The sequence below is a fragment of the Hyposmocoma kahamanoa genome, unplaced genomic scaffold, assembly GCF_003589595.1.
Source record: "Hyposmocoma kahamanoa isolate Upper Pololo Valley unplaced genomic scaffold, ASM358959v1 78, whole genome shotgun sequence".
Classification (NCBI taxonomy): Eukaryota; Metazoa; Arthropoda; class Insecta; order Lepidoptera; family Cosmopterigidae; genus Hyposmocoma; species Hyposmocoma kahamanoa.
In genome coordinates this window covers 14892087-14908424 of record NW_020653945.1, presented here as the reverse complement: position 1 = coordinate 14908424, position 16338 = coordinate 14892087, and the positions used below count along the sequence as shown (strand labels likewise).

The following is a 16338-nucleotide window of genomic DNA, read 5'->3' as shown; positions in this document are numbered from 1 at the left end:
AAGTACTGCCATTTTCAGCCGCCAAACGGTAATGTGAACATTACAGTGTTCCGGGTTTGAAGAAACCAGAAGATAAAAAAAAACAATGCCATGACAATTTACAAGATAACAAATACACATACTGCATTCTTAAAGGCAAGAGTGTTCTATTTCAGGCCAAAGAAGGAGGGCGAGAGTGATCAAGAAGAAGAGTTTTATTACACAGAGCACGAAATTTGCGTGCCGGCGCCGCCGCCGACACTATCCCACCAAGACATGTGTCGTCCACCGTATGAGGACCCCGATTACCAACGCCAACTCGTTGGCTCGTTTAGGTAAGGCATCTCTTACACTTTAGTTACACATAGAAATCTTATGCTGCCAATACAATCGAATATATAAAACTATTACTTTTTGAACTTAACTCCACTTTGCCGTGACCAAAGTTAAAACACTCTCGAACCGTAACTATAATATTGTATTACTTAGCTATCAACGATAAAGCACTAATGCTATTCTACCTATATAATAGTGACTGCTCACGGTTAACAGAGCTATACAATAAAATCAATGACATTGAAGATTTGCATGCATTGTGAACGCTTCGTGTGTCCTCGAGAAATACAAAGTAGTTATATTTGTTTCACAGGCAAGGACTGCTCTCTATGCAGCATCCCGCGAGGCCTATAAGCATTCCCGTTACGCATTCCTGGTCAAATTCACACTCACCGGTAAGTAAGGGTAACGTCGACACTCGTGTTTTGTCGAAAATTTAAAAATGCAAATAATTTTAATTACTGCAGAACCTGTATTTATCTTGAAAATAAATTGTTTCCACAGAAGCACATGAGGCTGTCTGCAACAAGCGGTTCGCCGGGCAGTCCAGGGCGGCGACCACGCTCTGACAATAAAAAGTGCCGGAAAGTGTACGGCATGGACCAGCGTGAGCTCTGGTGCACCCAGTGCAAGTGGAAGAAGGCATGCACGCGCTTTGGGGATTAGCGCGTGCGTCGCCGCTTGCTGGCCCCCGCGCGCGTACTACTGCTTCTCCAACAGATGCTCGTATGAAATGAACTGATACACGCGAGCTCTGTTTATGCGCCTTTAGTGCGAGAACTATTCCGAGTGCGGGTCGTGGTTCGGATAGTCCGAGGGATATATTGAAGAGTTTCATCGAATGTAAGCAAATATGGAAAAAAAATATTATTAATATATTGGATATGAAATGTAAAGGAGACATATTTTTGCTCTTTAAGTAATTGTGGCTCGTATTTTGACTGCATAATGGACATTGCCCACGTATTTTTATAATGCAGTAGACTCGCCTTTACTGTGACATGCAAACGGAGTTTGTGTCGCTCTCGGCCGACTGTGAATATTAGTTGTAAGCCTAGACTTAAGATTAGACTGACACGTTACAGTGCGAAAATATCTGTTACCTAAGACCCGGTCGCAATACAATGAAGGACAGATTACATTCAACATATTTTTTTATCTTTCTCATTGCTTGTAACCAATAAACGCTTCTATAGAGAGCGCTCTTCATGTTTGATACTGAGTATATTTTCATACGTCGACATGGCTTGGTAGAGTTCATGTAGAGAGATATTACAGAAGTCAATGTATTCCGTCCGCATTTTCGACAATTCTTTACCAAAGGACCTACAAGATGCAGCTAGCGCCAACGCATACGCAGGGCGGACGGTGTTTTCGCACTGTGATCACAAATTCAATATCAAGTGTGGAACACCATATTCCACAATTCGACGTGTTATATGTCGCCCCTGTCGGATTATACATCAGTGATATTAATCACTAAATTTTAATGTTTTGACTGAATTACTAGATAATAACAAAAAATAATAATATATGAATTAGTCTTATAAGTTATCTCAGATTCGACAAAAAGACTAAAACTTGTTTAGACTTAAATTTTTATGAACATATCTATGTCGTATACAAAGGTGGTCCTACCAGAACAAGGAGACAATACTCAGTGTCGCCCATGCAGCTAGGGCGGCCGGCAACGTGCGTAACCACAAAAGTAGCATGGTGCCTGCACACGCCACACGACCACTTCACGAGATCAAGGCAAACAAAGCAAGGCTAAAACCATCGGAGTGAGACAGAAAGGAACATCACATTATATTACTTTCGATGTAAAGGCCCATTACATACAAACATCACGAAGACTGTGATTACCCGTTTAGTGCCTAGAATAAAACTCTTAAAGACCCTCCATGAAGGAGTAGTGAGATTCCAAAGACGATGGGATGGCCTATACTCGAAATATGACCGCGACGTAATCATACGGTGTATTTTATACACTATGATTACACTTACGCATTACATCCACAAAAGCTGTTAAAGTGTTTGTGTACTTGTCTACGCAAACAAACAGACAATGTGATAAGGGAATGATATGCAATACGTAGCATATACGGATAAGACAGAACAAGTGAAGGCGATTGCGAGCTGCAATATTATTTCGTAAGTATTAAGTATTATAATGACGATTAAATTTGTAAATAATAATTATTATTCATACATGAATTATATTAAATGTATTCTATACCTATAAAAAATTAAAGCAATGTTCGGATGTGTACATAAAATATTATTATAAAGATATAATTGTTACTTAATGTGATCGTTTAAATCGAAGATTTTGTACGGTAACACGAAAACGCGTCTTTAATGTAGGTGCATTATTACTTGAAGAAGTGAAACCGTTTCGTAAAAATGACATCGCAGCGCGGTATTTCTGATCCACTAGTAGTTACCAACGTTCGTTATAATATCTTACATAATAAGTTATGTAAATATCAAACTAAATCGTAAAATATTTTTAATACAATTTAAATAACAAAACAGTTACTTACTTAAAAAAATTAACCGAAACGTGCCAATTTGATGGTGAAACGTCACATCATGCTCTCTCTGGATACTAAAATGCTGGATCAATTAAATTAGCAAAAAGAATAAAGTGTCCAGTGTTGTGCTAATTAAGAACGTAATTATAACATGCCTTTTCGCGAGGGCACTGTGAGTGTGTATTCTCGTCTCCCACTTTTGGTGCTCTCACCCTAATAACGCACATTTGAATTATGTGTCTACTTGTGCCTGCGCAGTTTTCGAACGTACTTTTGAAAACTATTCGTAGCTGTCTATTTTGATCTACTGACAAAATTTTCACACTATAATTGCAAAATGTGATAATAATAATAAAAAATCAAGTTAAGTACGTAATTAAAGCAACTCTATGAAATTTTAGAGATCGCAGTACATAAAACATAGATCTGACTTAAGGTAACAATAAATTTTAAAATTATATTTTTGTCTTAGCTCATTTTTTGTTCTTGCCAAATGTTTTACCTAAGGTGCTCTTTTATGACCTTTATTCGTTCAACAGCGTTTTAAACACAGGGCTATGAAATAGGTGTGCGATATTTTCAAAGCCTCTGCTTAGGCAGCCCTGTTTTGTGCTATCGTAATTATTTTACGCCATGTACCTGCAAATATTACCAAATATATATTTTCATTGCAATAATGGTTGTGATAATAAATCATGAAGTTGTCATTTGCAAAAAACACTTTCGTTTGAAACATCGAAACTCCGCGCTCCAAAACCAAATGATCACGATGATAGATTTAGGCAACAACTCAGCTAGCGATTTGACAACTGCCATATTGTAAGGATCTAGATTTAACTGCGGCTTAGATTTTATTATAGATTTAGTGATATTTAAGTTGGAAGTCATAATAATAGTATTTAATAATGTTAGGTACAATAAAATTGTATTACATATACATATAGTTACTGTTAGCAATAAGTTACATGACATGTAACTTTCGATTCTCTATTTTCGGGCAGCAAAATTACCACAAAAACATCAAGCAGTATTTTCTGAAAATCCCCAATTTTCCGAATTAGAAATATATTTTTGTGTGAATGTTTTATGAAATTTACAAGTTCCCATGAGATTTCCTTCGCTGAGCAGCAACGTTAGATTGTCGTTAGCGAGGATCTGGAACAACCGCGCCGCGAAGGGGCACACTACTTTCATACAACATTAAACCGATCTCAATTTTTTTCGAAGCTATTAGAGATATATATACAAATAAATATCATAACGTTTTCTTATTTTATTTAGATCGAGTAGAGGAAAAGTAGAATTTTGATTATTTTAAATAAAGACAATTTTATTTTTATTAAGCAATTTGTAAATAATTTTACGTAATTTATTTAGCCAAAATTTTGCTCAATTTTGTACGCACTCAACACCAAAGTCATAATATTAAACAAAAATAATTTTATACATATCAGTACAAAGAAGCATAATTGAGTCGATAAATAAAGTTTATTAGTTGATCATTGGCAGTGCAGTTGTATGACAATTTATTTTGACGTAACTGTTACACGTCGACTCTTTATTAGAACATAGCGGCCTTGTCGCCGCCCTCCCTCAGGGCGGCGGTGACGACGACACCATTCTTTTACTCATACTTAAAGCGACATTCAGATATCCCAATTCAAGTTTCGGGAGTGATCTGATATTTGGCGCTAGTCGAGCTCTAAGTCTTATTTCTTACGGTTCAATGTTATAGAGTGCTTGTGAATATTAATTATTAAAAGATTATAATTTTTTTAAAGAGCGTTTAAATATTTTACACCCACATAGGTACAACTTGCATACGAACCTTCGTACTTATACAGATACATTAATTGGTAGGTGTATTTTATTTCGAAGTCGAAAGACCGACCAAAAATATTTACACTATAATAAATGTAAGCGCGTTGATGTCTTTTGTACCTTACAGCTAACAACGCATATAATAGATTTCAATAAGTAATTACTTTCACAAACGAATCTATTGATGCTTGTAAAATACCTTTACTTCAGTTTATGTTTCTTTAAACATAGTTGTAAATATGTACATTCACGGTAAACAATTAAGATCTTCATAAAGCTGGAAATATGCGCCTGTTTCACCGTATTATAGGTACATGTAACTGGATATCTACGAAAATGAAAAGGATTCAAACCATTTTGATATCCGTCTAAAGTTATTGACGTAATTGTCTCGCGGATAAGATTCTATTAAATACACTGTTTAGTACTATTAAGGTTTAAGTTTCGAAGTTGTCTTTAGTAGAACCTACCAAACTAGAGTGTATTTTCTCTTAATCATCATAGATTTATGGCACTATTATTTCGTATCGTATCATGTGGAGAATGTAAAATTATCGATAATTATTATTAGTTCTAATTTGGTCCATCTTAATTATATTATATAATCACAATATATTTTATGTTCTGTAAATAAAGTTTGCATTATTTGCATACGAAGTGGTATATGGTATCGCGTATTATGTGGGCAATATTAATTTATGAAAATATGTCTCCTGCTTATTAGTAGGTACTTTTAATAAGAATTTGAGCAATGTTTTCGTACAGAAACTGAACTGGGCGGAGAAGACGGCATTTGATTAGATCTCAGTGTTAATAAATGCCAATGTTGGCCAGCATACTGGCTGTGAAAGCACACTGCTCCGCTCGGCTCATACTTTACGGATCTTGTTAACCTTTACTATATTCACTTGCAAAGAAAACATTCTAGCTAAGTCTTTATTTGTATCACTGAATCATTGTTTCTTGTATAGTGTTAAGGATTCGTTTGCTAAGATTGTACATACATACCACCTTTCCTAGAGTACCTAACCGATAACCACCTTATTTGCGAAGTTGCTCTACAGTATGGAACTGTTATGTTATATATATTTTGTTCTTCCCTGCCTTAATAACGAACGACATACACACATTTTAGGGTTTATTTATATCTGATAGTATATAAATAAATTCATTACACATGTATATGGTATTTCTTCTTAGAGCCGGTAAAGCGTCGATGCGTCGTTTTAGTAATGGTTACCAGTAGTTTTTAAGGTTGCGACATTATGATCAAATGATGTTGTTAAGATGTTGTTCTTTACTCGGATACAATATTTCCGTTTAGTTGTCAATATCACAGCAGTTTTTACCGAGACTGTCAGCTCTAATCCAATTTATAAGTATCTTCATTTTCTTAATAGATTCTACTTTATTTTTTGTTCTCGTTACACTTAAATTTGAAAATTGTCGTAAATTATAAAATTTACACAAAAAAATTGGGTTTGAAGGTAGAACCAAGCTGACAGCTAGTCTACTGTGATATTAATAATTCTATTTATTATTTTTCTAGATTATTATTATTTATAACTTTTAATGTTGAATGTGAACGTGTGTTATATTTTACTGAAGTTTTAGATTAGGCAATGTTATTTTATAATGTACCTAATGCTAAAAAGGTCCAGAATGTGTTCCAATGATTGATTTTACGATGTATAGATATTATAATGAGATGTTTTTTGTTAACGTGTTGAATAAAAAATATTCTTAAAATGTAATTGAAAGGAAAATTTATTACTATTATACTCGTGTCAAAAATGTTAAATACTACATCACAAACTGATCAGCCTTATAGCATTGTACACATTGAGCTCTCTATTATAAAGTAATGCATTTCAAATCGAACGAAATTGACTGTGAAAATCAAATTATTCTTACTCATGCAAGAGTTACAGTATAAATGAAATATATAGTAAGGAAAAGTGAAATATTATATTTTTAAATGTGCTACTTGAAGTAGCTATCATTGCCTGAAAGATCGTACCTCAATAAGCTTAGAATGATGATTGTGTGTTTTGACAAAATATATGTTTCATTTATTAGAATAACGCAGTGGCATTATTTTTCATCCCTTCTATTTTAAACTACCTGTGTTTAGTTTACGGGTCGCCCATATTTTAGCAAAACTGATGTAACTAATCTAAAAAAAATAGAACCCAACTTTGTTAGCCTACATTAATTCTGTTTGTTCTCTCTGGGAAATAAGTACATAAAGTCTTATTTTATTGTAGAACAAGATTGAAGAATGTTGTATGGAACAACTCTAGACCTAAATTAATTTATTTCAGATCGTGTTATTCATTGATATATATTTACAAATATAAACTTTAGATTTTAAATATTGTTTAATTACTTACTCCTATCGCGCCAATTCAAATTGCAAAATTTACTTCTAAAAATTTTCTATCCATAGACCATTGCAGAAAAAAAAAAATCGATAATGTTAAAATGAATAATAATAAAAAAGAGATAATACTCGCGTGCCTTAATCCAGCGTGACTTGGGTTGAGTATTTGAAATTTGACTAGTCAGGTAAAAAGTTGCCAATTAGTCTGTTTTAATCGCAAAAAAAAACTAGATTTAGTCGGTCCGCCATTCAAAAGTGATTAAGTGTGTTTTACTGTCCACGCTTTAATAAGCTTATTCCAGCGGCACCATTATTCAATCTCGAGAACAACGCAACTAGCTTAGATCGAATTACATTTAAAAAATGATTTTTGATTGAAATTTAGAAGATGATTTAATCGGTTCTAATCGTTAAAAACTAGATTCAGTCGTTACGCCGTTTCAAAGTTATTATGGTGTTTTACTGTCCAAGCTAAAATAAGCTTTATCCGGGAGCACCATTTTTTAATCTCGAAAACCACAATTCCTAGGTTGGATCTGATTGCAATAAAAAAAATCGTGAATTAGTCGGTCCTTGTCGCAAAATTTTAGAATTAGTCACTCCTTTGTTTAGAAAATTTTGGATATTGAATTAATTTAATTTAACGTTTACATACAAACATCGTAAATATAATGAAACTCTACTTTTATTTATGAGATTCATTCAATTAACTTGGATTTTTCAGTTAGTTAGTCATTTCCGAACGTTATAAGCATGTTATAAATCACCGTACGATGTATCTCAGATCGATTGCCTTTTCTTCTATACTTGCTAAAACAGTTAGACTTATTTTGTCTGTTTGTTGTTTAAAAATGAAAATGAAAATGGTTCTTACAAAGAAAATATTGCTTCCAAAAAATCAGTTTGGTTTTCGAAAAGGTACAACTACCATTAATAGCGTCAGAAGGTGCATAACTAATTACTTGTCAATACTGTTTGCTAGATTTCAGTTCAGCGTACAACAACGTTTATACAACGAAATTAAATACACTCTGAATATATTTGAGTTAATTGAAAACTTTATCGGAAAAACACAAAAATTTATGTCTAAAACATTTTTAGTATGTCCGTGCTCTACATATGAAGAGGACTTTCCCAAGGCTATGTAATCTAAAAACTTGTCTCAAGACTAAAATTAGAACTTTACAATACGCTAAATATTTGCTCTATACACTCTAAATGTAAAAATCCCTAGAGCTTGTTTCATTCATTTCGTATAGTTCATTAGCAACCAGGCAAAGCATGGCTGGTTGCTAATGATCTATCCCTATTTGCTTCCAAGAACGTAGTCATATTCACTAGGCTACTGTTCTCTGCGGACTTAGAAATGTTATTTCGGTGTAGTCTTTTATTTAGGTGTAGTCTTTTAGACATAACTTGTTTACGACGACGCCGTTATTGGGAATATATTGCAGTGGCATAAACTTTTGTAGGTACTACCAATCTGATTTGATCGAAGCGCAGCGAGCAGAACGAGTGAAGCCTTCGTGTTATCCACTTAAATTACACAATTTCCGAACGGAATTACTCGGCCATTCTATTGTTCTAATCGATATGCCTGAAATTTGAAACTATTTAAAGTACGTCACCACAGACAATGTATGTGTGCGAGACTTAGGGTCGTATTCTAGAGCTCTACTCAATGCTCAAGTCAGGATTTGAGTATGGTTTAAAGCACTCGAAATCATACTCAAGTCCATGCCTTTAGGGTCGTATTTCCAGTGCTTGTGTTGCCAGTGCAATCCTGACTATGATTTCAAGCACTGGAAATACGACCCTAATGGCAAGGACTTGAATATGATTTCTAGTGCTTTGAATTGAGCATAGAGTAGAGTTCTGGAATACGACCCTGAGAGTCGTATTCCAGGACTCTACTCAATGCTCAAGTCAGGACTTGAGTATGATTTAAAGCACTAGAAATCATACTCAAGTTCTTGCCATTAGGGTCGTATTTCCAGTGCCTGAAATCATACTCAAGTCCTGACTTGTGCATTAAGTAGAGTTCTGGAATACGACCCTTAGACTTAGAGGATGGAAAACTCATTTTTTTTACTTCAGAGTGAGCGACACTCCTGTAAATTTATTATTGTTCTAAAAATGAAACATAATTCGCTCATTTAGTGCTACATTGACGTCACAATTGAATTAAATATGTATGTTAGTGTAATTTAATAAGGTAGTTTCGTTATAAACATACCGCATAAAGCCCTCGTATGAAAAATGTTAATGTAAAATTTGTAAATGCTCTTACTACTAAAACTACTGTAAAACTTATTATATCATCTAAAATCTCTATATGTATAAATGTTTCACCTTGTTCATATTTTTTATGGTATTAAATTCAAACATACCTTGTAATTCGTCTATTAATTATAATGTATTACATTTAAAGTCCAAAATCAAATAATCAATTAAACCATAGGTAAAACTATTACATACACTTGAAAATGTAATTTTTTAAGCTAATGTTCATTTACTACGCTGACCTCCCGGAGAAGAACGAGCAAGAAACTCTAGGGATTGCTCTTTTCAAATAAACTTCAATGCTATGGAATACACTTTGAATCAATCTAGACTCGTGTTATCTTTCCATACTTCTTTATCCAACACATACTCTTCAATTTTGTAATGTGACTTTTCAATTAAAATACTTTTAATGAAAGTTCTAAGCTTAGAAAATGATAATCTTAATATATTCTGCGGAATCTTATTGTAAAAACGTATACAGTTCCTCATAAAAGATTCGTTTACCTTAGTTAAACGAAATCGTGGTACCATGAGTTTGGACTTAGTTCTAAGGTTAATATTATGTATATCTTCTTTCTTAATGAAATTATATATATATTTACGGGCATGCAAAATATTTGAGTGAATGTACTATGATACCACGGTCATGATACCAGTCTCCTTAAACTTTTCTCTGAGAGAAATCCGAGAACCTAAACGGTACACAGAACGAATCACTCGTTTTTGCAACACAAATATGGTTTGTTTATCTGCCGCTTTACCCCACATGAGAATCCCGTAGGACATTATACTCTGGAAGTAGCTAAAGTAAACTAGTCTAGCCGTAGCAACATCGCTAAGCTCACGTGCTCTACGAACATATATATGCAGCGGAACTTAATCTGCTGGCCAAGGAAACCATTGGAAACCATTGGAGTTACACTATTTAGACAGTAAACTCCAATGACTTAACCTTAGGGTCACTCCCAAAAAGACAGCTTTATTAACAAGGTCTAGCTTTTCTCCATTTATTTTTATGATTGGACTAGACGATTTTACATACATATGTATTTATCACATTTTGTCTTCTTGGCATTGAACAACAAATTGTTAGCATTAAACCAATAAATTACCTTTGAGAGGGTGTCGTTAATATTGTTATAGATAACGTTCATGTCTGTCTGTTTTTCACCGACTTCAAAAAAGGAGGAGATTCTCAATTCGTCTGTATGTTTTCTTTTGTATGTATGTTACGCGATAACTCCGCCATTTGAGAACCAATTTTGATGATTCTTTTTTGTTGGAAAAAAGGTACCTCAGATGTGGTTACATTTAAGTTTCAAGAAAATATTCCACCTCTAAGGGTGGCAAACTAGGGGATGAATGACTTTTGAGGTCGGTTTTTTAACCGGAGGTTAGGTTATAAAAATCAGGGATGTGTCGTCAACAAAGTATTTCGCAAAGATTCTTGACAATTAATGGTAGATCATTAATATAAATGAGAAATAAGAAAGGTCCAAGTATTGAGCCCAGCCGAACACCCATTTTTACCGGAGAACTCAAAGAAATCACAAGATTTATGTCTACGTTCTGAATTATACCGCTAAGATATGACGTGACAGTTCCAATGCCTTGCAATGGCATATTACTGGCTGGAATATTACGGCGTAATGACGCCGTAATATTCCAGCTTCTTAACAAAAGTAATATGGTCCACACAATCAAATACCTCAAATACACAGAAAATCCCAATAACGTTCTAGGACCTTTCCCAAGCATCAAATATGTTTTGGTAGCACTTACACTTACTTCGGTACACCAACTAGCACACAAGCTCAACAAGCCGTACAATAGCCAGTTAGAAGTTCGTAATAAGGATAATAAATAGGCTGCGTTAATAAGTTCTACAGTAGACGTATAAGCCGCTACTGCGCCGCTGTACCCCCAAAATGGGCACCGAAGTATACGCTATGGGTCCTACAATGGTCGTAAATGTGTGTTAGTACGAAGATACAAAGGTGCTATGCACGCGGTAAATGTGCGTCTAAGTTAATACAAAAGTACTATGCAAAGCGGTTAATGTGCGCCTATGTAATACAAATGTGCTATGAGAGCGCTCAATGTGCGCCTAAGGGTCTAAAATAAGTTCTTGTAGCTTGACTATAGAGCTCGCATCCTATTTAGACTGAATTAAAGTTTAAGGCGCTTTACTGGATATACAGATATTTTGGGGAAATAAACAAAACACATTTTGTTGCTCATAAAGACCGTGTCCTTGCTAACTGGAAAGTGATGGAGGAGGATTGAGGATACGATTGCAAATAAAAAATGACAACAGTTTGATAAAACAAGTTTTCCGTTTAATACATGCAAAATAAAAGTGGGAGTATCAGTTTACTGAAAATATATACACATATTTTAAAAAATTTCTTCGATCCGGCCGAATTCGAAACGACGTCTTCTAGCATGCCGTGCAAGACGCTATACCAACTAAGCCACGGAACGAACCAGCGGACCTCACGAATTTTTCTATGTACTTGTTGTCGTGTCTTTGTATTTGGTTTTTCAACGACTTTTAGTTGTAGCGCCATCTATGAGAAGTCTATGAAAGTTTTATCACCCAGTTAGATACCTTTACAGCTACCAGACCCGGCGAGAGATGTCGCTATTCACTAAATTTTAATTTTTTATTGAATTGATATTCAATTATTTTTGTGAAATTACTCCACTAGTTTATTATAATTATTAATACTAAGATCGAACACTCAGAAAAAAATCCTTCGATCCGGCCGGATTCGAACCGACGTTTTCTAGCATACCGTGCCAGACGCTATACCAACTAAGCCACGGAACGAACCAGCGGATCTCAGGAATTTTTCTTTAGGAGTCCTTAACCATAATTTGGGGTCAAAAGTTTATTTTCGTCATTTTTTAATATGGCTGTCATATAAGCGTTTTTTTCGTCAAAAGTGGCTGCCGAAACGGACTTGCTCTAATTCGGCTGAAAATTGGCATGAGGAGGCCTCTAGAAGTATATAGTAGATAATAATTTGTGGTCAAAATTGGTTTTTCGCCATTTTCAAATGTGGCCGCCATAGAAGCGTTCGTTGGCAGTAGAAACAAAATGCTCTAATCCCTTTGAAAATTGGCATGTGTGGGTCTCTAGGAATGATTGATAATAATTTGTGATCAAAAATGGTTTTACGCCATTTAAAAATTAAACAACTAATAAAAATTAGCTCTAATTCAACTGAAAATCAATACGTGGAGATCTCTATAGGTGTCTGATAGTAATTTGCGGTCGAAATTTATTTTTCGCCTTTTTTCAATATAGTCATAGCCACACAAACCTTTTTAGCGCCAGATAAAAATTTGCTCTAATTCGATTGAAAGTGGACATGTCGGGGTCTCTATGAGTGTTTAATAATATTATTTTTCGCCATTCTTCAATATGGCTAAAATACAAACTTTTTTGGCGGTAGATAAAAATTTCTTCTAATTCGACTGAAAATGTGAAGCCATGCAATGCCATCACAATCGCAATTTGGGGTAAAATTTTTTTATGTAAATGGCTATTGAAAAAACTTGCTTTGCTCGGACTGAAAATTGGTACGAATTCTAAGGGTACGAAGCGATTTCTAAGATTGTTTGATAATAATTAGTGGTCAAAATATATTTTTGCAATTTTTAAATATGGCCGCCTTTAAAGAAATAATTCAATTTTTTTTTAAACAAAGCCATAAATGCCGAGGCCGTAGGCCGACGTCCGCAGACGGCGAAGCCCGAAGCGTCCGCACGCCATCAAATGGTGATAATATGCGAAGACGTAATATATTAGGAGTACACGATCTCACAATTGTAAAAATGTAAAGCATACTTCCCGATGTAGTGGAAATGAGATACTTATTATGGCGTTGTTGTATCTCAACCGTCTCTATGCTAGATTTCATTTTCTTGAAAGCTATGCCAAAGAGATTTAGGGGGAAAAATATCAAACTACTGCCGAATTTCCTGTACTATGTAGGTACTATGAATACCAAATCAACGATAACCCAGAATACTCAGACCAAACCAACTTCGAAAGGTTCGTTTCTTAAATTGGCATAAATCGGGAATCGACCTCCTCATCAAGCGCCCATTGTACTAACTGGTGTGCCACCGAAGAGCATGTGCACACCCCGTAAACTGAAACCGACCATGCGCCGCAGGCCGATCGCACCGTAGGTGGGGTGCAGGGCTCGTATTATATAAAACTGGAATTAGTATTATTAGTTTTAAATTAGTATTATAAGTTCGAATAAGCTTATACAAACGAGACCTACTCTTCGAATTCCTACTGTTGCCCAGTCATTGAAATTATGCTTACAAATTTTTTGCCTTAATGTTGCCAGCTAGCATCGTGCTTCTTTTATTTTTTTTCCATCCTCTAAGATCATGCTGCAATAAAAATATTTTCGCCGCAATTCAGACATACAGAAACTCGAGGAACGTATTGGAAAAATGGCGAGCTTGAAGCTTGAAGTTACAAGTACAATTTTTACAAAGATTAATTTTATTTTAAGTACATTCTGAAGAAAATACCAAGAAAGAATTAGTAATGAAGAAACTTAGAACTTGATACACGAGAGAATAAACCTTTGAGGAGATAAGGCTTTAATTAACTCAAAAGAAACATGGTTGAATTTTACATAGGAGAATATGACATTGTATGACAACTAAACATAGACAGATTACATCATTCTCCCCAGGCACGATGTTCGACGAGATTACTCTAACAGTACACATAATATTTTAGACATAGTCCTTAAGGTAATTAGGCGGTTTTCTAGTTCTAGTAGGCCGTCCAGTCCAGTTGTAGGTTCTTCAACATCTCCTAGAGCTTCTTCAAGTTCATGAGGCTCTGTTTCATCTCCATCTTGCCTGGGCTGTGTCTCATCAACTTCTTGGGAGAAAGACTCGTTATTTTCATCATCGTCATCATATATTCCCTCCGGTAAGGGAGCCAAATGCCTATTAAAGACGGTAGATTCTCTACCATCTGCATACCTCACGAAGGATTGACCTGAAGAAGTTCCACCTCTTCTACCAGACGATCTAATTTCGAGTTACGAACATTTTTCTTCATAAAGACTTGTCCTTGATTTGCTAGCCACGTCGGCATGGATTGACCATTCATTGATCGACGTGGGTGCTGAAATAGACGCTCATGTGGCGTGCAGTTCGTTGCTGTGCACAACAGCGAACGAATGGAATGTAAAGTTTCCTGTATGACCTGTTCCCAATCTGTTGCTTCCAAATATTTCGATTTTATATACAACTGGTTCGTCTTCCATAATGTCCCAACAGTCACTCTACTTGTCCATTGCCTTGTGGGTTATATGGAGTAGTTCGGCTTGATGCTATACCCAGAGATAACAAAAAATGTTGAAAACGTTCTGACATGAATACTGATCCTTTATCAGAGTGAACATAAAGTGGAGTTCCAAACATGAAAAATATCCTTTAAGCATTTGATTACAAACTCTATAGAAACAAGGATAAGCGAATGGGAATCGAAAATATTCGTCAATTATTGTCAGAATATATTTACTTTTAGTATTAGAGGGAATTGGCCCCTTAAAATCGATGCTTAGTCGTTCAAATGGTGCAGTTGCTTTGATAAGGTGATTTGACCTTGACCTTGACCTTGAATGAATCTCGGTTAAATTTCTGCGCATATTTTACACGATGAAATTACAGGTCTTATATTATTCACAGAATAAGGTAAATTCTTGCTTCTAACCCAGTGTGTCAATCGTGTCACCCCCGGGTGTCCGAGAGCATTATGCAAATCAGATAAGGTATTAGTATTTACTTGTGCACAAATTCGGGAAAGAGCATCAGCTGCTTTATTATCTTTTCCCGGTCTGTATACAACAACGTATTTAAAACAAGATAACTCAAGTCTCCACCTCTCAATTTTTTGATTTTTTATTTTGTTTGATTAGTGAGAAAGCATGAATGCTACAGACTGCTGATCAGTAATTAATATAAAATGTTTCCCTAATAGAAAATGGCGCCACTTTCGAAGGGCTTCTACCATGGCACAAGCTTCCTTTTCAATTGAAGAATGACGCCTTACAGTTTGAGAGAGAGAACGAGAAAAATAAGATTATTTTGTGATAAGATAGCCCCAATTGCATGTTCTGAAGCATCAGTTTCGACAGTAAAAGTTGCGTTATAATCTATGGAATGTATCCTTTTATAAAATCTGGATTCGCTCTGGACCTTTTGGAGGGAGAAGTGTCGTTTTTATTTTGACTTTTAATTATTCTGTGAAATCTAGTTTAAAGTGGAATAGGATAGTGCTATTGTGCCTTAATCGAAGACTAAAACGCGAAATTATACGAATCTGGAACTAAAATACCTGTATCGGCCCGTTTTAAGTCAATCCACACACGCCGCCTCAAATTGCCTATTCTCTTTATTGCGGCCATATTTACAGAAACATAATTAAACTTCATGTTTAGGCTGATAATTTATTAAGGCTTTGCCAAAGCCTTAATAATTATTTTTTTAATTTTTTAAATCTTTTTAAAGATTGTGCATCACACAGGTACAGGAAGATTTAATAAGGGCTGAACCCTAGTTTTATCAGGCTTAATAACATAGTTACTAATAGTGTACCCTAATAGATTTATAGACTGTGAACAAATTCAATGTTAGTTTATACTTTCTAACCGCTTCAAATTTTTGCAGGTTTATATCATGCTCTTTTTTCGTCGCTCCGCAGATGGTTATGTCATCAAGATATGCAAACGTCCCAGTAAGGCTTTCCTTTTGTGTGACAAATTCCAGAGTGTGCTGGAAGGCCGCTACTCCATTCGTAACGCCAAATGGAATCCGTATAAATTCGTATAGCTTACCACAGGCTTCGAACGATATTTTCGATCTTTTTTCAGAATGGGAACTTAGTGATAAGCACTTTTAAATCAATTTGACTAAAATAATTGTGTTTAGAAACTTTTGCTATGATAC

General features: G+C 35.1%; 1 protein-coding gene across 1 annotated transcript in view; it reads left to right on the top strand.

The window, feature by feature from the left end:
* The window catches only part of LOC113233394 (zinc finger protein 704), a 52197-nt gene extending 49388 nt beyond the window's left edge, over positions 1-2809 (top strand). Inside the window, exons 6-8 of the mRNA XM_026468515.1 lie at positions 156-314; positions 629-710; positions 820-2809. Of these exons, the coding sequence (XP_026324300.1) occupies positions 156-314; positions 629-710; positions 820-981 (403 nt within the window). The 3' untranslated portion in view covers positions 982-2809. The remainder of the gene's footprint in view (positions 1-155; positions 315-628; positions 711-819) is intronic.
* Positions 2810-16338: the final 13529 nt, after the last annotated feature.